The 22911-nt window shown below is 44.0% G+C and overlaps 1 protein-coding gene across 1 annotated transcript in view; it reads left to right on the top strand.

Annotated features, from left to right (window-relative positions):
- Positions 1-22911, top strand: part of RSU1 (Ras suppressor protein 1) — a 187212-nt gene that overhangs the window by 36045 nt on the left and 128256 nt on the right. Inside the window, exon 4 of the mRNA XM_054020597.1 lies at positions 18471-18591. Coding sequence (XP_053876572.1) covers positions 18471-18591 — 121 coding nt within the window. The remainder of the gene's footprint in view (positions 1-18470; positions 18592-22911) is intronic.

Below are 22911 nucleotides of genomic sequence, written 5' to 3'. Positions count from 1 at the left end.
CACCCCCTCCTGAATACTAAGGTCCCTTAATCACTTTCATCTTCTTCCTAGTTTTTCTCAATCTCTCTCTCGCCTCTGGTTCCTTCCTTTCATAGTACAAGCAAGCTCTCTGATCTCGATACTAGGAAAGCCATCCCTTGACCCCACTTGCCTTTCCTGCTACTGCCCACTTCAGAACTAATGAAATGTGCCATTCACAACTACTTTCTTGAGATACTCAAATTTAATCTTGGCTCCCTTCTGCCTAATCCACTCCTTTGAGACGGCTCTTATCAAGGTCTCTTTCATTCCTGTTGTCTTTGACGCTATCATTCCTGCCTTCTCAGTATTTTGTCGTCCTAGTCTTCCATGACATTCTTCTCCCCAAGCTTTGTCTCTGTGAACATTTCTTTGGCATCTTTCAGTGGATCTTTCCAGGAAGCTTCACTGGTGATAATTTGTTGCCCTTGCCTATTGGTACTAGGGGTTGACTCCAGCGTTGCTACACTGATGGCAGAAATTGAGGACAATTCTAAAAGTAGGCAAGAACTTTGCCAGCATGTAACTAGCACTGTGGGACATCTGTCCAGTTTGGTCCTCTGGGGTGGCACCACAATATAATGTTGGAGAATTCAGTTGTATTTGTGACACAAGGCTCCATCAAAAGGAACTGCGTTTTTATGAATGCAGTGTGCAGTGGGACGCTTTGGGGGGGTGGGAGGGTAGCGATTAAATTCATATGCTAAACTTTAAGTGTGTGATGTCTCAGTTTTGTTAAAAATTGCAGGTTAAACACCATTAGCTTTTGTGTTCATTGCACTAAAAGAAAAACTTGACCCTGTGATGTGGTACAGATGGTAGAACTTTCACTTTTATGTATTTATTTTGACATGAAGTAGGAGCTTGTAGAAAGAAACAGATGAATGGCACACGTGTGAAAGAGTATTGGGTTCCAAGGATATAAAACTACCCTAATTTATACACGTAAAAATTAGACACAAAATACAATATGTCAGTAGTAAATTTTCATGCACATGGTATGGAACCTAAGTTGATTCTACATCACTGGGAAAGAGGTGTATGATATTTCTTATGTATTTACTATTATCATACTTTCTGACCTTTACAGAAAACTTTAGTTTGATATTCTTGTTGCAGTGCCCTTTCTAAAAATCAAAACTTCAGACACATTAGTTCAATCCTACTCGTTTTGTAAGTCAGTATAAAATGTAAATATTTTCCTGATTCTGTATTCAAGTACACCTGAAGATGAATTTATGTAGTTTCACAGGCAGCGATTTAGAATCGGCGCTTAGTATGATAAATACGTTTACAATAAACAAAGAACTATTTCTCTCCTTCTCCATGTGTATCTACAAGTTATAGAAAAAGTAAACCATTGAAAATCCTAATATTGTCATTACAGAATAATTTTGAAGTGGGAAACTCAAAGTAATGGGAGTTCTCTGAGTAAAGTGTTCCAGGATTGAGCCTTTTAAAATTCATTTCATGTAAATAATTGTACAGGTACATGAAAATCCAACCCTCAACCTGTTTTTTTTTTTTTTAAGATATTTAACTGTGGACTGGAGCAATTCCTTGACTTTTCTGCAAAAGGAGGAGCTGAATTGCAGAGATGGAGTGTGTGTGGAGAAATGTACTGCCTTGTGCTATTTTCTCCCTCCACTCTTCACTTCCTATGGTTACCCCTTTGAGAGCACACTGCAACAGCCAGGTTCTGTGAAATAGGAAATGCCATACCAGATTCCTTTCTCAATTCTGGAAGTTCAGGATACCCTATCAAGTATAATTACAGAATAACCTGTGTCTTCCTAATCACAGATAGTGAGTGAGTGGTTCTGGGAGGACCACTCTCCATAGCATGGTTTCCCATGCCCATATAGAAGATCTCCCTTATGTAGTGAAATGCCTTCTCAGCCCCCTAAACAGGGGTGGTGTCAGCAGTATGCTGGGAGACATTGACAGTATGTCTTATGAAAAACTGTACTGCCATGGAGGTCAGGAGAAGTACTTTGAGACACAGGCCATACTTGGAGAGCCTGTGATATGTGGGTTTGGAAGCTGAATTCCCTTTCAGGCCCACAGGAGGGTTGGGAGAAGGACTCATGACATAGGGATTCAGCAGCCCTGGTGTAATAATCATTGTCTTCACTGAGGTTTCTCTCCTCTGTGTGGTGCTGAGGACATTCTGGCTGTATGTTCTGTAACCATGGCAAACTGTGCTTAATGGAAAAGGTGTGAGCTGTTCCTTTACAGTATACAGGTAAACCAAACAATAGTGCAGTAGCTAGTACAACAACACAGGTTCATAGGTCACAGAAAATTACCAGAGATGTATGCAGAAAAGCAAACTAAACAGTATGAACCACATATTCTGGTGTGTCATAGTTTTGCTTTCTTCATATTCCAAGGTTCAAAATTCTACAGTAACCAAATGCTGTCTGAAGGCATAAAACGAATATGTAGCTGCCTTTTTAGATGTGGATGTAGTAGCTGAAATGCAAACAACCTTGACTTGTAAGGAATGACCTTCACCATTTACTTGAGCCTGGCGCTCCTGAGTCTCTAGTTATTCCCTCTTCTGTGGACTATTTGTCATGCCTTGTGCTAAAGGTTTTGTATATGGCATATAGAAAATTAAAATATGGGGGAAATATGCTAAATAAGTAGTGGCATGAAACATTGGAATTCAGTGTAAATGTATTTATAACAAGTAGGGTTGATTTATAGCTTTTTTTCTAGACCATTTGTCAGTTTACTGTGCAGTCACATGAAACATTGTCTCTTTAAAAGGTCACGTTTAAACTATTTTTGAGATCTGACAGGTATCAGTTGAACAATATGTAGTCTGGTAGTACTAGAGGTTAGTGATGTGATGCTAAATTAGTTGCCTCTGGTGGAGTCTTAATGTTAAATTGGGATTTATTATTAGGATTCTGTGATTCCTTAAATAACATGACTCCTGTGGGTCCTTCCCCCCCACACTCTAGTTCAGGGATGGGCAAACTTTTTGGCCCGAGGGCCACATTGTGGTTGCAAAACTATATGGCGGGCTGGGTAGGGAAGGCTGTGCCTCCCCAAACAGCCTGGGTCCTGCCCCCTGACTGCCCCCCTCAGAACCACCGATCCATCCAACCCCCCTGCTCCTTGTCCCCTAACTGTCCCCTCCCAGGACCCCCACACCTCCTATCCAACCCCCTGCTCCCAGTCCCCTGACTGCTCTGACCCCTATCCACACCCCCACCCCGTGAAAGGCCCCCCGGGACTCCCATGCTTATCCAACCCCCCCGACCGGCTCCCAGAACCTCCACCCCATTCTACTGCCCCCTGCTTCCTGTCCCCTGACTGCCCCCCAGAAACCCCCACCCCTTATCCAACCACCCGGCCCCCTTACCGTGCCGTTCAGAACAGCATGTCTGGCAGCCACGCTGCCCGGCTGGAGCCAGACACACTGCCGCTCTGCTCGGCAGGAGCGCGCAACCCCGCCGCCCAGGGTGCTGCCCGCATGGCAGCGTGGCTGCGGGGGAGGGGCCAGGGGCTATCCTCCCTGGCTGGGAGCTCAAGGGGAGCAGGACGGTCCTGTGGGCCAGATGTGGCCCATGGGCCTTAGTTTGCCCACCTCTGCTCTAGTCCCATCCCATGCTACTAAAATGTAAAGGCACAGTGCTGATTGGAATGAGAAGACTTTTTTGCGTGATACATTTGGAATGTAGGTTTCCTTGTTGCGTATATGTAAGCTTCAGTTAAAATGAGTAATTTTTCGCAAAACATTTAATGTATTTTCTAGTGCAAAGGTGGAAATATTTCTACCCTGAACTACAGAAGCAGTTGGGGAATAGAGCAGAAACACCTTTATTTCTCCAGTAACTTAAATGTTAGTTTTCAGAATAACATAAAATAGAATAGAAACAGCAATTACTCTCCTCCCATCCCCCCAAAAAAGTTGTATAATCTTGTCAACAAAAACATACAGCTGCCACAACCACTTGCTGTTAGACAATGTACTTTCCACACTAATTTCTTTTTGCAGTGTCCCTAGTACACAGCTGTTCTCTTCAAACTCTAACAACTTTTAAAGCATTCTTCTCAGAGCCCAGTTTGTTTTTGTCCTTTCTTCTGCCCTTCACTAGATGGCACGTTATCCCCAGGCTCTTACATGCCTTTCCTATGTTCTCAGCACTTCCCAGACCCCAGCTTCTAAATTAAAACTACTTATTGATGTATTGCTTTGTCAGCACAGTAGCACATCACTGAACTATAGTATAATTTAGAAAATATGTTCCTAAAAGCATTCTGGAAACTATGCAATTTTCCACAGAAACATTGCAAACAGTTCAGATGGTTTCTGTAAAGAGATGAAGATTAGGGAATTAGGAAGTATCTTGTTTTAATTTGTTCAATACGATTCATCCTTTTTTGGGGTATAAATTACATAATGGAATCTGTATTTGTACTGTATGTTAGATGACAGGGACTCTTTCTTTCTTCCTTCCTTCTGTAATGCACCAAGCATGTTGTCAGTGCTCAGTGAATATTTTAAGAATAAAACTGCGTTCTCCCTTCGCTAATTCCCCTCACCTCTCATTTCTGGGAAGTAGATTGTTTCTCTCTCAGTACCTGAAGTAACCTTGTTCAATGAATCAAAACAAGATTCCAGCTCTTTAAATGCTGTTTATGGGGTGCACAGAATTAATTATCTATTGTTTAGAACTTGAGATTTCAAGTTCTAAAGTGGGGTAAAGTGGTATTGAGGAGCTGGGAGAGGGAAATCTTCAGGTCTGATGCTGTGAATCTTTACTCAGCTTCAGTGGAAGTACTCCTATAGGACTGGCGATGGTTTTGTAGGATCGAGCCCCTTAATCATGTGACCCATGAGTTTAATTACTGTAGAAGAGATGGGAGTAATAAGTGGTTTCAAAAGTCTCATATTGAGTTATCTTTTAAATTGCTTTACTTATATATTGCTAAATACAATTTAATGAGATACTGAGGTATAACCGTATAAATCTTAGTGCTATTTGATGTCAGAAAGAATAATCCTAATAGCTCTTATGGAAAAATATTCTCTTGAAATCTTTAAAGGTTTGGAGTACTACTGAACTTCCAATTCTTACGTACCACATAATTAGTTAACTATTAACTAATTATGCATGTTCTCAAACAAAACTAATGAATCACTGTGAAAAAAAGTGACCCTTCTTTGCACGTAAAGATTCTAAAAGCTATGAATGTGGCAGTGAAAAGACTAATTTATTTGTATATAATTAAAATTCTTAATTCACTTATGGCCTGATTCAAAGTCCTTTGAAGCCAATGGGAAGAACTTGAATCAGTTCCACATGTACTGACACCTAAATAATCAACTTAGTCATGCACTGTTTTATGAATAGACAAATGTTTTATATATAGTACTTTTCATGCAGCAAAAGGGCAATATTTGTACTTAAAAACTTATTTATTCCAGGTTAATCTGGAATGTTTGTCTTGTTCTTAGTTTACATAACAAGAGAAGGGTTTTTCTTGTTGAGAGGCTTATATATTTACTAAATCCCTTCAACTGTACAGACTTCCTTAAAGATGGGTATTGATTTTAGTCTAACCTCTCTGAAAAAAAAATCTGTATTTTTAGTTTAACAAATGTAAAATGTTTTGACATGGTTATTGTGGTAAGAATCATCCTTAGTGAGTATAAAGAAAGATTTGTTTGAAACTTCTGTAATCTGTATAAACCATTACAATATTTTATATATGTAGAAGAATGAGACTTGCCAATGTGAGAACCCAATTAAAGCCCCAATCTTGCAAACGCTTGGGGTCAAGCTTAATTTTAAACATGTGAGGAAGTCTTCTATATTTCGTTTGGATTCCTCAAAAGCTTAAGTGAAGCACTTGAGTAAATGTCAGCAGGAGTGGGTACATGATATACAAAGATCATATGGATTTTTTTTCACTCCCGTAAGTCAAGTGCTGCAGTACTGCCACGATCCCCATATAAAACAATAGATATCCATTGAAGCGAGCCTGCTAGCAGAGTGGGATTATTGAAAACAAAAGGAATCTGAGAATATTGTTCACATCAATCTCTGCATATGCTATCCAGACATATGTTCTCTTGTTCCTCATTCTTCTACTTCTCTCTATCTCCTGGGCAGTCCTTGCCTGCTTGGGGCTCTGATCTCAGTGGCAGCTCCTGACTCCTCTCCTGTTAGTGGCTCTTATCCCACTATAGGCTAAGATGGTGGCTGCATCTTATGTCGTAGTGATGCTGGCTCTTGATCTCTAAGAGGTTTCATTTATTTCCCTTCAGTAGTGGTTTCCTAATAGAGGCACTTATATTGGTTCCTTCTGTGGTCTCGTCCTCATTGTATATTGGAGGTTGAACATCCCCAGAAGCAGCTGGAAATGAGAAGCAGCTAGTCCCATGTGACAGGTGATTTCTGTGCAGGCCACAGTTTGAGAGCCAGTAGGCTATATCATTTCATTAGAAGAGATAATGCAGCGTCTATGTGGAGAAGCCATATCAGAATCCTAGAAAAATCCACTCTTTCCCAAATAAACTCATAAGTTTAACAATAGTGTCGGCCAACCCCAAAAATATGTCTTAACTCTTAGAAGACTGACTGTTCTATGATACTAAAATACGCTGTGCTTGAAAACGTGCCAAATCATGCTCCTATAAAGTTGCCATTGACTTTAGTGGGAACAGGAGCAAACCCATTGGGTCTTAACTTCTTTCAGTGGCCTTTGTTGAACTTCAAAGCCAACATTATTAGCTTACAAAGTGTCTTTGAAGATCTGTGCAACATCTTAAGTCTTGGCTAGGAGGAGGGATTTAGCTCATGTTCTAAAGAACCTCTTATGGCTTGTCTACAATTCCTTGTCCCAACATTTTTTCAGAGGATGGTAACTTATTTTGTAGTGTCCACAGATATGTATGGCCTTCACAGAAACATAGAAGACAGATTCCTCCTGTTCCAGAATGGTGGATTAGTCAGTACAATCTGACTAGCCAGCTCTCTTCAGGCTACTATTTATCTATGGACCATAGCTTGTAAATACCTGTTCTAGGTCACTTCTGCTGTCATGGAGTGAGGCCAGTTTTCAGGTATTGACAAGTTAAAACCATCTGACTACTTAGCATTTCAGCCAAAGAGGATATGCCTTCATATTTCTTGGAAGTCTTTAGGGGCTTAACCACAGTCTTTAGAGCTATTGTGCCAGCTGCCATAGAAATAGCATGTCAGCTGAATCAGTTGGTAGGATATATTTCCTTTGTTCCCCATGTACTTATCCATACAAGCTTTCAGAATGGCATGTGAGGAAAGTAAAATGTTGGACAATAAAAATTATATCTCAATGTGAAATCAGTAGGCTGTAGATATCCTAATATCTCAGAAGCTCAGCTTATGTCTACACTGCAATTAAAAAAAAAACAAAACCCCGCAGCTGATCTGTGCCAGCTGAGTTGGGCGGGGACTGTAAAATTGCAGGGTAGACATTTGGACTTGTGGGCCTGGGCTCTGTGACCCTTTCCCCTGGCAGGTCCCAGAGCCCAGGCTCAAGCCTGAATATCTACACTGCTGTTTTATAACCCCACAGCCTGAGCCCCACAAGCCTGAGACAAGGCCAGCTGCTAGTTTGGGCTTTATTTTGTTTTCTTTCTACTCTTTGGAATAAAGATTTTCACTGTGTATTAAATTGCAAAATTTTTCAGCTGGTGCTCTTAAATGGTCTCAGTAAAATCATTGCTTCGAGATTTTAAGTCACTTGGGCAAAAGTTTTGCAAGGAAGAGACCCATTTGCACCTTCAGCAATGGCACATACTGCATCTGAACTGGTGGCTTAAGCAAACTGCTTGTCATCTTGCTCAAGGATTAAATCCTAATGCTCTTTCCCAGAAGAGCATCAGCACCTTATTTCCTTGTATTCTTGCTCCTTGGAGTCTGATAGGCCTCTGTGAGAGTGTCTCTACCATCCTTCAATGGGATGTGTAGAACTGCAGAGAGGCTGGAAACGGAGCTTTTCTTTAGAATCCCTTGTTCCTCTGAGGCGCTCTCTGACCCTGCTGAGAGGTCTGGCTGGAGAGGCTGTGAGTGAGTTGGGAAGATGGTGCTCCCTAATGCCACTCCATAATGATAGACTGGCTTATATAGTGATTCATTAAATACATTTCCTGTGATTGTGCTGGGAGCTATGTGGATGGGCATTGTCTATGTCCATTATGCCATTTACAGGAGACTTTAAGAAATACTCTGCACACAATAATACAAATGATCAGCAACAAACTTACTGACTCAGGAGGCTAAGATATATGCACACTTAGTTGTTCTTCGAGCGATTGGACATTTCCAGTCCACGATAGATGTGTGCGTGCCATGTGCAGTTCTTGGAGATTTTACCCTCAGCAGCACCTGTCAGGGCAGTATGAGCCTTGCGCCACTGGATGCAGGTATAAAGGGCTGTGCTGTTCCCGATCAGTCTTCCCAGTTTTTCTACTGCCTGGGACTGTTGTTGGAGCTCTGCTCTTTGTATCTGCAAGTCTTCCCTCTTGTAGCATATATAGTACCTGTAGAGCGTTATGGTCTGGCGTAGTAGTCAGAGCAGGAATCTGGTCTTGTGGGTGGAGCAGACATCCAGGTTTGGGAACAAAGCCCAGGATCAGCACCACAGTCAACTGCCAGTTACCAGAGCCAAGGGTCAAGCCAGAGTCAGAACCAGGAATCAAAGCTGAGGGTCAGAGCTGAGGTCAGATGCCAAATGCCAGAGCCAAGGGTCAAACCTGAGTCGGGGTCAGAAGTCTGAGGTCGAGATTGGAGCCAGGACCGGTCACTGAGGATTGGAGGTGGGGCAAGGATCAAGCATTGAACAGGAGGATGGTGGGAACAGGAGTGAAGGCAGAAGTGAGGCAGGAGCTGAGCAACCCTGTTCCTGATTTCTGGGTTCAGGAAACAGGCATAAGCAGGGTGCAATACAGCCACAACAGGAAACCACCTTGTAGCTCGGCCAAACGTCCTGGGCTGCCTCCTGGCTTAAACAGCATAGTTGAACTAATTAGTGGAGCCGGGCAATCCTCCAGTCAGAGCTCCTGTGGGTTGTGCCTTGACTGGGGCTATAGTCTTAATAGATTCTCCGCCCACTGGGTTTCAGTAGATGCTGGGTGAAGGCCAGCATGCATCTGCTGTCTGGGGGATCCCAGGCCTCGGTTTAAGACCCGGGACATCACATCAAGTTAGAGTTTAGTCTAGCGTAGTGTGTTTGTACATATTTAGATATAGGAATAAATTTAGGATAATTTTGTAGAGTAGGGGTCCCAGGGGTACCAGGCATGGTACCGGACTAAAGCCTTATTCTCCTGGCTTCGAGGCTTGTTGCTCATGTAACAAAACTATGCCAGAGAGTGACTCTCACTGTATCCAGGAGAGGCACATATGAGTGGTAAATGTGATATTTTTAGAGGGTTCAAACCCAGACTGAACAAGGACAGGGCGGCCAGACCAAGTACCTGCTCATGGAGTCTGCGCTTTGCCTGTCTTCAGAACCTTCCCACTCAGAATTGATACTGGCATGTCTGAGTTGTTTTGGAGTGCTCCCACCATTCTGACAGAATCCAGAGGCAGATTCTCATCATGGTACCTAAGAAGAGACAACGTAAGTCTCCCCAAGACACAGTACCGTGGCCTTTGAAGATTACTGTGAAGGTACAGTGCAGAGACAGGAACGCAGAGGTGCACTCAAAAAGAGGCAGACAGTCTGGAAACCAGGAAGGATTGCTGATTCCAGAACCCTGGAAGGGTCTTTTGACACCAATCCCTGAATGACTGGCACACCTTTTGGTACCACAGTCTCAGGAGCTCTTTCCAGTGCTGTCTACACCCAAAGTTTTCGAGACAGCCAGTGTGTTGCTTAACCTGTTGGTGTCAGCTTCCTCTAGCATTCAGGAATCTCGCCTGGTACTGGGATTGGAAGCACATGCTTCTGTGGTCCCAGCTCCAGCCCCAGAGCAGTGTTTGCTACTGTGGCTTCTAAATATGCTGCTCCTCTCCGTAGGATTCTATCTATGGAGAACCCAGTAGTGATCTTGCTGGTATCTCTATCTCCAGACTCTGAGCCAGACCTCCCATTGCCGATGGGGTCCGCTCCACCATGGTGTGAGGAAGTGGACTCCTCATTAGACTCAAAGGTTGGAACATGTGTCTTGACCCGAGCATGCCCCAATGGGGTGCCAGCCTCCCTGGTACCAGCCACAGCCTCTGCTGACCAATGGCCTGCATGTATCTGGGTCCTGCCTCCATGTCAATGGCCATTTTGGATGCCTTGGGGCTTCCCTCCACGTTTCAGAGCCTCTCTTCTTTTCCTGCCCTTCTACATTGGCTAGGTGCTGGGAGCATCTGCAGCAAGGTCAGTCTTCCCTCCAGTGGGAACAGTACCATGCAGGGGAACTGTGTGCTTGGGACTCTCCTGTGGAGGATTTGGAGATGGGGACTCTCTAAGACCCTCTAGGGTAGCTCTCCCTATTAATGAGGCTCTCCTGGAACCTGTCAAATTTTTGTGGCAAACCCCATCTTCCCTGCTCTCCACTCTTTTAGCAGTGGGAGGAAGATATGTCCCTTCACAGGGATTTGAGCACTTCTGTAACAATTCTCCTCCAGGCTCACTGGTAGTCTTTGCTGCTGACGAAAAAGAGAAAAGGACATCAGGCCTCTAGACTGAAAGGAAAAGAAGCAAAAAAGCTAAACCTTTCCATAGAAAGCTTTATTCCACAGGAGGTTTACATCTTAGGAAGCAGCAGTGTCTGCTGGGTTGATACAATTTCAGCCTGTGGGGTAATATCCTGAAGTTCAAAGACAAGCTCCCTGATGAGACAAAGCAGGAGTTCACTGGTATGGTGGAGGAGGGCAAATTAGTTGCCAAAATAGCATTGCAAACAAGCATGGATGCGGCAGACTCTCCAGCTTGAATTATGGTTTCCACCATCATTATGCAGCATTCATCTTGGCTGCAGGAGTCAGGTCTCCCCCTGTAGTGCAACAAACCATTCAAGACCTAGTTGAAGAACCCTTGCTCTTTTCTATTAAAACAGATGAGAGGCTTCCTAGTCTGAAAGATTCAAGGGTGATCCTTAAGGGGATTTATACCCTGGTGGCAAAAAGAAAACCATTCTGCCCACAGTTGTCCCAGTGGTTTCAGCCCTTCTTGCCGCATACCCAGGACCTGTCCAAAAAGAGAAGCAGAAGTTACAAGAGGCATCGTCCTCCCTCTTCTGCTGCTCCCAGTTCCTCCAGTCAAACTGGGTTCTCTGAACAGTCGTTTTGACCTTTTGGTCTAGAGCTGTCAACCAGAGTGCCATCTCCCCACCCCAGTTTTTGCCAACTGTCTATCCCACTTCCTAACTGCATGGACCCACATCACCACGGATCTGCTGGGTTTTAAGCACAGTGGAACTGGGTTATCCCCTTCGATTTATTTCTATCCCCCTTTTCTGTCCCCCTTCAGGGATCGTTGTCATGAGAGTTTGCTACTTCAAGAGGCCTAGTCTCTCCTCCTCATAGGGACCATACAAGAAATTCCCATGTCATTCAAAGAGAAGGGATTTTATTCCTGTTATTTCCTAATCCCAAAGGCAGAGGGGGAGGGGGGACTCAAGCCTATTTTACATCTAAGGCAGATAAACAAGTTCCTAAAGAAAACAAAATTCTGGGCAGTCACTGTAGCATCTGTTATCCCTTCCTTAGATCCCAGGGACTGATATGCTGCTCTCAACTTAAAGGGCACTTATTTTCATGTAGCAATTCAAGAATCTGAGAAACTTTCTGTGATTCTGATGGTCAATGGATCCCACTACCAGTTCACAGTACTGCCTTTTGGCCTGTCAGCAGCTTCTCTCATATTTGCAAAATGCGTGGCTGCAGTAGCAGCATTCTTGTAAAGGTTGGAAGTCCATGTGTTCCCCCACCTGGACAAGTGGCTAGTGAGAGGCCGGTCCAGGTCTCAAATGCTATCCAGCATACCAGCTATTCACTTTTGATGCACTGGAGTTCCTAATCAATACAGAGAAATCTTTGAATAGGCATCAGCGTAGAATAAATTCATTGATGCGGCTCTGGACTTGACAAAGATCAAACAATGCAGGTCATTCCTCTAAATCTAACAGCAAACCCTGTCACTATGGTTCAGAATTGCCTCACACATCTAGGACACATAGTGGCATGCATCTACATGGTGCAGCATGCCAGGCTACACCTCAGAAATCCAGGGTTGGTTGTAATTACTGCCCCATCATCATATGGACATAGTGATTCAAGTAACTATTCTGGTATTGTCCTCCCTGCACTGGTGAGTAGAACTGCAAATGTTTGCAAGGGAATTCTTTTCCCCTCCACAACTCCAGTCAGGTGCATGAGGTCTAGGTTGGTGAGGTCACTTAAGTCCCCTTCAGACTCGAGACCTTTTGTCTCCTTAGAATCTAAGGTCTGGTCTATACTACCCGCCTGAATCGGCGAGTAGAAATTGACCTCTCGGGGATCGATTTATCGCGTCCCGTTGGGACGCGACAATCGATCCCCGAATCGGCGCTCTAACTCCACCAGCGGAGGTGGTAGTAAGTACCACCAACAAAAAGCCGCAGAAGTCGATTTTGCCGCCGTCCTCACAACGGGGTAAGTCGGCTGCAATACGTCGAATTCAGCTACGCTATTCACGTAGCTGAATTTGCGTATCTTAAATCGACTCCCCGCTGTAGTGTAGATGTACCCTAAGTCTCCATGTTGTAGCTCTTAGGGCTAGCTTAGCCATTTTATTTTACTCAGCAGTAACAAGAAACCTGCAGGCCTGTATCCTGTAAGACCTTAGCTTAAGCAAGTTACCATAAATATGGTCGGCCTATGACTCTTAGCATAGATAAAATGGACCAACAGTTACCCCAAGTTTGGGGAAATTGGGAATAGCTTGCTCAGTAAAGGGAGTTGAACATATTAGTACCAGGCAACTGCAGGAACACTGAACTGATATTTTAAGATAGAATCGCTGGTAGATGTCTAACCACAAACTTGCTTGAGCAGTAGGTGATGTATCTGATAATGAGTTAAATGACATTAATATGTTACCCTATAGGTTAAGTGCTCCCAATATTATGAGGGTGAGGAAGTTAGATTTGGACACTGAAGGCTGGGCAGTAGAATGCATATTCATGATAGTGCCAGGCCCTATAATAGGCTAAGCCATCATGTAGTTAGAGCTAGCTTTCCATCGTTGACCTTTCAGCTCTTCATTGTGATCTACCACCAGTCTTTGGACATTGGGGAACCTGGACCATTGGACTCATTTGGCATGCCCGAGACTAGTGTCTCTCAGCACCAGGTCCCCAAGGATGGATGTGAATATATAAGGATATGAGCATATGCAGGGAATGACACTGAAGATATCCCTAATGTTGTATTACTGCTATCTGGTTATGAGGTTTGGAGCTTTCCTGTCTTTACTGATAGTTTTAATAAAAACAGCCAAGGCTTTGCTTTGCCCTCAGCTTTGCTTTGCCGTACACTCCCTGGTTCCCTACAAGATATTGAACTTGTCGATTTTAATTCTGTGGAGCCTGATTCTGGGATGAGAACCCTATTATCCCCAGCTCATTAATTATCAGTTGGTAATCGGTACAATTATTATTAAGTATTAAAAGGATCAGGCTACAATATAAATATCAGGGAGCTTTGGGCCATCCATTTAGTTTGTGTGGCATTCCTTCCACGTATCAAGCGGTGGAATTTGTTGGGGCCATCTCTCATCAATTTAGAGACAATGCCAGATTTAGGCGGGTGGTCTTACAATTTGTTGGTGCTCACAGACAACGCAGCAGCAGTGTTCTATGTAAACAAAGGGGGAGCATTTGGCAAGGTGTTGACACTAGGTAATGTTCCTTTGGAATTTCTGCATGACCAGTTATATCAACCTGAGAGCTGCTTACCTTCTGGGAGTTCAAAACACTCTTGCAGACCACCTCCATAGGTTGTTTGCAGGTCTCTTTGCCTGGATGTGTCCCGGCCCATTTTTCAGCAGTGATATAACATCCCAAGTAGACCTGTTTGCAATAAGCGCAAACAAAAAATGTCCTCTTTTTTGTTCCCGAGCAGGTCACAGCTCAGGTTGACCGACGGATGCTTTCTTCCTACCCTGGTCCAAAGGCCTGCTGTATGCCTTCCCTCCAGTTCCACTCCAGCTCAGTCTTGTCCAAAGTCGAGCAAGATTCTGCTCACCTTATTCTAATAACCCCAGCGTGCCTCCCTCAGCATTAGGTTTTGACTCTACTAGCCGTATCAGTCAGACCTCCACTGCTGCCCTTGAGAGATATGGATGTGATCTCACAGACTACACAGCCTGCTTCATCACAACCTTCAGGCCTTCCAGCTGACCGTGTGGATGCTTCATGGCTGACAACTTTGGAAGAGTTTGCTCTAAGGGGGTACAGGAAGTTCTGCTAAATAGTAGGAAGCCTTTAGCTAAGTCTACATATCTTGTTAAATGGGAGAGATTCTCCGTTTGGTCAGTACAAAGAGACCTGCCCCCAGCTCAAGCTCTGATTTGCCATATCTTGGACTCTCTTGTTTCCGAAACAACAAGTTTAGCTAATGTTCCATCCGAGTCCATCTGGCAGTTATCTTAGCTTTCCACCTTCCTGTGGATAATCAGTTTTTTCAAACCCTGTGTCCATCAGATTTCTAAAGGGTTTGCTCAGACTATAACAGGTTCACAGCTTGGTTCGACACTGGAGTTTAAATTTTAGTTCTAGCAAAGTTGATGGGTCTCCCGCCCTCCATCCCCCCCCCCCCCTCCTTTTGAGACACCAGCGATTTGTTCTCTGTTGCACCTGTATGTGAAGGTGGTTTTCTTGGTTGTTGTAACCTTGCTCAGGCAAGTTGGGGAACTGTGAGCTTTAGTATCAGAGTCTCCCTATACAATTTTCTTTAGGGACAGGGTTTCCTTTCACTCACACAAAATCCTGTCTGAAGTGGTTTCTGATTCTCCTATTAATCAAGTAATATATTTACTGACTCCTTTTCAGAAACCTCCTGTTAGGGGAGCTTTGGCTCTTTACCTGGATTGGACTAGGCCTTTCAGGTCTTCATCTCAGCTCCTTATTGTGGTTTCAGACTGAGTAAAGGGCCACCCAGTATTTACCCAGAGGATCTCGTCCTGGATTTCCAGCTGTATTTGTTTATGCTACAGACTTGGCTGATATTGCTCCTCCAAAGAAAATTCAGGCCGCAGCCAACTTCCGCTGCCTTTCTGGCTCGTCTATCTGTATTGAATGGTTGTTAGACGGCAACCTGGTCATTGGTCCATATGTTTGTCTCTCACTATGCCCTTTCTCGTCAATCTAGAGACAATGCCAGATTTGGGCAGGTGGTCCTACAATCACTGTTCAAGAGGACTCCGAACCCACTTCCAGTTCACGCTGCTTGTCAGTCACCTGCTGTGGAATGGACATGTGCAATCACTCAAAGAAAAGACAGTTATAGAAAATTTGGTAAAGTATTGGTTTTGGAAATGTGCAACACATGTCCATTCCACAATCCATCTTCCTTCCCTTCCGCATTGGAGCCTTTCCAGTGTGAAGGAACTGAGAGCGGCTGGGAGCATTGTGGACCTGTGGACCTGCATGCAGTGGTGTGAGGCATCAGAGTTGCTCATGCTGGCCCGATGGATATGGCTGAGGGGAAAAATTTCATAATTTACTACATGTAATAGTAAGAAATCTGTGATAGCAAGAGATATTAACTGTGATAATGCCTCTGGCTCAATATTCTGAGGCTTAAGACACCTGTATTATTAAAATATCTAAAAATTTAAGTAATCTCTTATGTGGAAAATTGTGTCATAGGCTTTCAGCATATAGTACAACAGGTCTGTCTAAACACATGCATAATTCCCATTGAGGTCAACAACTGGGTAAGTGCAGTGTGTGTGCACGCGCACTACTCCTGAGGGCATTCTGCGCCAAAACATTAAAAATTCTGCCCATATTTTAAAATTCTGCACATTTTATTTGTCAGATAAATGTGGCGGCTCCACCATGGCATTGGGGAGCAGAGGCCAGTGGCTGCACAGAGGTGGGAGATCACTTTGCAGCTCTTCCCCCCCCCCCCTCCCCCACCCCCGCGGACACACTCAGTGGTGAGGCTGAACCCAACCCTGACACAGAAACACCCCAGGATTTTGCCTCTCCGTACCAGGTGTGCGCAGGCAGGCTCAACAAGGCAGGATCAAAGTGTGGAGGGGTTTAGTGTGGGGGGATCCAGGTGTGGGTTGAGATGGGTCTGTCTGGGGCAATCTGCGTGCAGGCAGCTCAGTACAGGATCTGGGTGCGGGTGGAGATCTGGATGCCCGGGGGCTTGTTGGGAGGTTCTGGGTGCAACAGTAATGGGACTCTGAATGGGGGGGTCCAGGTGGTTGGAACTCGGGGGGGGGGGGAGGGGGGGGGAGTTCTGGGTGTGGTGGGGAATAGAGCTCGGCAGGGGGGTCTGGGTGTTGAGGGCTCAGTGGGGTGGGGATCCAGGTGTAGCTGGTTGGGTCTCAGTGGGGTTGGGGATCCAGGTGCTGGTGGCTCATCAGGGTGGTCCAGGTGAAGGGGGAATGGGGCTCATTGGGAGGAGATTCTGGGGGTGGGGGTGAGGCTTGGTGGGGGGGGGGGTCTGGAGGCATGGGGGTTGGGCAGATGGGGGAGCATCTCCCTGCACGGGGATCCCTTCCCGCTTCCTGTGCCCATCACTCCTCAGCTGCAGGGGAAGAGAAGATGGAGGGAGAAGTTTGCAGAGCTTCCTGCAGCTGGGGGAGAAATCTGGGGATGGGTCTGACCCAACCCCAGATGCTTTGCAGGGGAAGAGGAAGTCCCGTCCTCCTGAGCCCAGACAGAACTAGCAGCTGAGCCCAACGCAAAGGTAGGAGCCACCAGCCGGGTCTTCCCGAGTCCTGTCCGCTCCCCACAGTGATTTACCTCTCTGCCGGCTGCCCTGGGCACCTGAAACATACTGGTGGGGAGGGTCGCATGACCATTCTTCTGGCTTTCTTTTCTGATGGAGAAGCAAAGAAATCTGCGGGGTCATAAATTCTGCGCATGCACAGTGGTGCAGAATTCCCCCAGGAGTTGTGTGCACACAGCTATGGTAAAACATACGACAACGTGAGATTTTTTTTTTTAAATATTCAGATTTGTCTTAATTTCTTCTATTCAGTTTGCTAAATGTGTCCTCCCATGAACACAGCCATCAGCAGTGAGTAATATCCTAATTGCTCTGCATAAATATTTGTTAGTTACATTTTTCACAACAATCTCTGTTTAAAGTCTAGTAAATGACATACTGTAATGTTCTACTGTGTAAATATTGTGGGCTCATTTTTAAGGCGGGGCGTATTGCCTCATTCCATCAAATTAATGAGACCATGATTTTTTTTTTAAGCTCATAATTACTTAAATTTGCCCTCTACTTTTCCTGCTGTTGTCAAAGTTAACATAATGCACCAAGGTGAATAGTGTGGGTACAGTTGCAAGCTTCAGTGCAAATGATTTGTCATCTTTTCCCCAGCTGTAATGTAAACTTTAGCTGCATGCTTAAGTTTCTCTTTGTCTGTGGGAAAAGAGATTTAAATCCGTACAGCTTTTAAACCTTTTATCTGCGAAGGCGTATTCATATCGTGCTGCTGGGCTGGTTTTTCATATTTCTAGATAATAACCATGCATTGATCTGTTGCTAATCTGATGTAACCTTTTTTGTATGTATTGATCACAGCGCTTTACTCATGGGAAGCGAATCAAAAACTGGCTTGGCTGAACAGTTCATCATTTAAGGCTGAACTTAAATTGTTGTGATTTTAGCTGAATGTTAAATGGACACCTACTCAGATATTAGATTATTTAAACAGCAGGCTGAAATGGACCATCACTCAGAATGGATTTTTGTTTCAGTTTTACTAGAGAAGACCTTAAATAAAACTGTCATTTAGGTCTGGATGGCTGAGCTATTTATTTTTCTGATGTATATTAATGTAACCATCCAAAAATTTAGGTTATGTTTCTGAGCCTTGTCTGTGTGCTTGGTGCTGTACAAACCTAATGGAAGGCATGGGTCCTTATCATTCTGCCTACAGAACAGTAAGTATTTTGTCATGGTGTTTTTGCCCCCACCTCAATAATGGTGTTTCAGTATTTTAAAATGCTAATGGCATTTTTTTAAGAGGACAGAGTGCTGCCAGCAATGGCTTTGAAAATGGACACCAGATAGAGCCCTCCTGGCCATCAACAGTTCTTGTGGGTAGAAATGGTTTCATTTGCATTGTGGTAGCTCCTAGGATCCCCCAGTCCTGGTCTAGGACCACTTTGTGCTAGGTGCAGACAAACAGAACAAAAAGATGGTTTACAATCTAAGTAAGCTGTTGCTCTGAGAATCTTTCATTTTGCAATGCACTTTTTTTCCTTACAGCTGTGCCACCAAACATTGCAGATCTGAAGAATTTAGAAGTGCTTAACTTTTTCAACAACCAGATTGAGGAGCTGCCTACGCAGATAAGCAGCCTTCAGAAGCTCAAACACCTGAACCTTGGGTGCGTAGCAATAAAGCAAAAATACCCCCCCCTCCCACCCCCCCAAAAAGCAAAAACTGTTAGTGGTTAACAGTAATTGAATCTTGCACTTGAAAGCTTTATGTTTTGTAAATAAGATCCATTTTTATGGCACTTGGGATAGCTCTGAAGTTATGGTTTCATTGTAGTTGAATCAAAAATTAAGTGTCTTAGAAAAACACCAGTTGTGTGTTTATTTAATTTGAAACAGTTTGAGGAAGAGACACTTGTGTATGGTCTCTTTCACATTACATTGATGTCTAGTTTGTGTCAGTAGTAATCCATAATGATCCACTTATTAAATTCAGATTTAAATCTGTTGCATACTATTTCAGGCATGTGCAAAATTGTTCCCTTAACTGCTATCTTCATTAAATCTGTGCATTCTGTGGTCGCTATATGATAAAAGAGCCAGGATCTGCTTCATTCTTTACTTATTTAGCATAGATTAATTGTCTTCTGGAAGATTAACGTTTGAGAGTTTTATTTAGGATTTCCATCTGGGTCGTTAGAAACTGGGATTTGTATCCATTGAGTAATGGAGGAATTGCAGCTCCAGTTAAGAGTGGCTTTTAAAAGCTTAATAAGACGAGGATTTCTGTTGAAAGCCTAAAAGGATAAGCATTGATAGAATGGAAGCATCCTTTAGAGGTCACCCCCTTTAACAGCTCTCAAACATATTTCCATCTAATACAGGTAGTGGTCCCTTTCTGCTTAATCACCATCACCACTACAGGTTTTTTTAATGGAGTTTCTGCGAGAAATATGCTTATAAAACTAAACCTACAGTAGGGGGATGGACCTTTTTTCTGAAACCATATTGTAGTTGTATTTGGTATATTTCCTATTTTGTGGGTGCAATTTTATAGTATTTTACAGCTTTCTCCCTGTATGAATGAATGTTTATATTATGAACTCAAACTTATAAACAACTTAAATTGGAGAGAGAGGACGTGTACGCGCTGTTACTTAAACCCAAATAGACTTTAGCTAACTAGGCTCCATGTTTTCTAACGAGTTAGATAACTCTGTAAGACATGGATAATTTAACTGCATTGTTGGCTGCAGTGATATAAATATTTTCTTGGTATTGGCTTCTCAATAAAGACACTTGGTTCTTATTTTCTCTCTTGTTCTCTAGCACAGAGGAATAGGCTTTGATTCTTGGCAGCCTCTATTGGCTTGGATTTAACAATGAGACTGGATAATTAATATGTTTGCCTGGGAAAGTAACACTCCAGCATTCCCCACACACACATTTTGACTAGGGATACACCCCAAGGTGTAATGCTGCATCATTAGTGGGAGAAATAGTTGAATGCTTTCTACCTATGATGAAACAAATGACAAGTTGATTGTGCTTAGTTGTAACCAGAATACTACTCTCCTCCATTTCTTCCATTAATATTGTTTTTAAGGGTAGGAGTGAACGAGTGCTGTGAATTGGCCTTCTTGCTAAGGAGTATCATTAGTCTTGCAAATGGTAAACCAAAGGCTGCCTTCTATGTTAACTTTGTAGTGTAACATTCTACTTCTAGTATACATTTTAAGGGAGCCCACTGCCATGGCATCTGGATGCTTCACATATTTTAAGTATTACAACATAACTATTATCCCCTTTAAAACTGGTAAATTCCCTCAAGTTCCATTTCCCATTAAAGCCCCTTGTAGCGATGCGAGGACTCACCGGCGCAGCGCCTCCCACTGATCGTCCAAGGAATTTGTTTTTCCAGCCTTGGCGCGCCTTCTGCTGGCCGGTATCCCGCATGCCTTAGGCCCCCTGTGTCCCTCCCGGACCCCAGTGCCCCTTTACCCCCTGGCAGTACCTCCACTCTCTGGGTCTCCCCACCCAGGGGAACCCGCAACCCTCTATCCCCACCTTCCCTCAGTGGCTACTACCAGTTGCCATCTAGCCTCCGCTCTCTGGGGCAGATTGCAGTCTATCAACCATTCATTGGCAAGGGGGGTTTGGACCTGCTGTCTTTGCCTACCCTGGGCTACACCTCTGCAACTCCAGTACCATTCTCGGCCTTTAGCAAGGCCTGTGGCCTGCTGGTTTTCCAGGCTGGAGCTCCCCAGCTCTTCTGGCCTTTCCCCAGTCCTGCTCTAGTCTAGGTACCCTGCTGAGCTTCCAAGCAGCCAGTCCAGTCTCTCTCCGCAACTAGAGAGAGACTTCCTGAGCTGCTGCCTCGCAGCCCTTTTGTAGTTCCAGCTGTGGCCTGATTGGGTCATGGCCCCAGCTGTGGCTGCTTCCCCAATCAGCCTAGCCTTTTTCAGGAGCGGGCCCGCTCCACCCCGGAAAGGTTTTGATCTCAGGAGTTGGATCAGGCCCTTAGTGGCTGCCACTGAGAGAGATTTAAAAAAAAAAAAAGACACACATCAAAAGACGACCCTACCTTGGGAATGTGATTTATTCCTTTATAGCTAAACCTTTTTGTAGCAGCCCATAGGGCAGCTGAACAATTAATATGCTACACCTCTCCTTCAAATACTCAATCACTTTGGGTAAAGTATTCCAGCTTCCCAGGTCAACTTTCATTCTTCTGAGGCCTTCTGTATATTTTCCCACCTGCTTTTCTTCTCTGAGTACTTTAAAAAAAAAAAAAAAAAAAATTGCAACCAGTGACACAACATCCTGGTGGTCCTTGTGTTGCTATTTTCTCGCTTTTTCTTAGGGATGGGTGGTGTGTGGTTTTTTTTTTGTTTTTTTTTTTTGTGATCTTCAGAGCCTGGCCACGTCAGGTTAACTGTCACTTGTGGGCCACACGCACAGCCAAAAATGTTCACTCACACATTGGAATAAAATTGGCAAATTAACTTTATATATCCACTGCCTCTGCTTGTTGTTTATTTACAAATATTTGGCTGCACAAGGCTATATTCATTGCATAAAAAACATCAGCCACTGGCCACTTTTCAACATCTATGTGGAATGGCAGTGAAGGCAGAGAACATACATAAGAATGGTCTGTCCTGTAGGGCCAAAGTTCCATCTAGCCCAGTATCCTGTCTTCTGACAGTGGCCAATGCCAGGTGCCCCAGAGGGAATGAACAGAATAGGTAATCAGGTGATCCATCCCCTGTTGCTCATTCCCAGCTTCTGGCAAACAGAGGCTAGGGACACCATTCCTGCCCATCCTAGCTAATAGCCATTGATGGACCTATCCTCCATGAATTTATCTAGTTCTTTTTTTGAACACTATTATGATCTTGGCCTTCACAACATCCTCTGGCAAGGAGTTCCACAGGTAGACTGTGCGTTGTGTGAAGAAATATTTCCTTATTTGTTTTAAACCTGCTGCCTATTAATTTCATTTGATGACCGTAGTTTTTGTTACAAGTAGTAAACAACACTTCCTTATCTACTTTCTCTACACTAGTCATAATTTTATAGACCTCAATCATATGTCCCCTTAGTTGTCTCTTTTCCAAGCTGAAAAGTCCCAGTCTTATTAATCTCTTCTCCTACATAAGCTGTTCTAGTCCCTTAATCATTTTTTGTTGCCCTTTTCTGAACTTTTTCCAATTCCAATTTTTTTTTTTTTTGAGATGGGGCAACACATCTGCACACAGTATTCAAGATGTGAGCGTACGGTATTCCTCTGATGCCTACATCTTGAAGTCTTGAGCAGGAAGAAACTATTTTTGGGAGGGGAGGGGGCAAGAGGGGTAAGAATGAGTAACTGTTGAGCTAGAGTGGTAAGTTTACCCCTTCCCTCCCCCATACAACTTGAGCAATAGGGCCCAGGCATGCACCTGGCATCCAGCCTGGTACTTGGATTTGTGCTGGATAAAAGGGTGTCTAAGAAGATAATCACCACCTGAGAGAACCAGCTGAAAGCATGTGTTCCAGTGTGCTTGGATGGGCCCCCTCCTGCAGGACAGAGGGCGTCTGAAACCCTCAGTCTTGTGTTGCCAGGGTCTGGAAAGAGGCAGGGAGCAACAGTACTTGTTTGTGGGAGAGGCTGCCATCAGTGGTGCTAGTGAGGTGGGGAGGGCACAGCAGCAGGCAGTAGTGGTTGTGAAGGAGCTGTAATGCTCCCTCAGAACTGGGCAGATGTTTTGATGGGCTAGCGATTTCTATAAATTTTTAGATCAGAAATAGCAATACACCTGTATTACAGCAGCCTCCCACAGCTACAGTGAAGGATACTCTTCCCTGCTCCTAACTAGTAGAATTACAGTAGCATCTAGAGGGCATTCTCTTAGCTCAGTGACCCATTGTACAATGTGGTGTCACTACTTATCGTTAAGACTATTTAATCATGGGTATTTTTAGTAAAAGTCATGGACAGGTCATAG

Source organism: Malaclemys terrapin, chromosome 2, assembly GCF_027887155.1.
Source record: "Malaclemys terrapin pileata isolate rMalTer1 chromosome 2, rMalTer1.hap1, whole genome shotgun sequence".
Taxonomy (NCBI): domain Eukaryota; kingdom Metazoa; phylum Chordata; order Testudines; family Emydidae; genus Malaclemys; species Malaclemys terrapin.
Note: the sequence above shows the minus strand (reverse complement) of the source record. Positions and strands in the feature narration are given on the sequence as shown.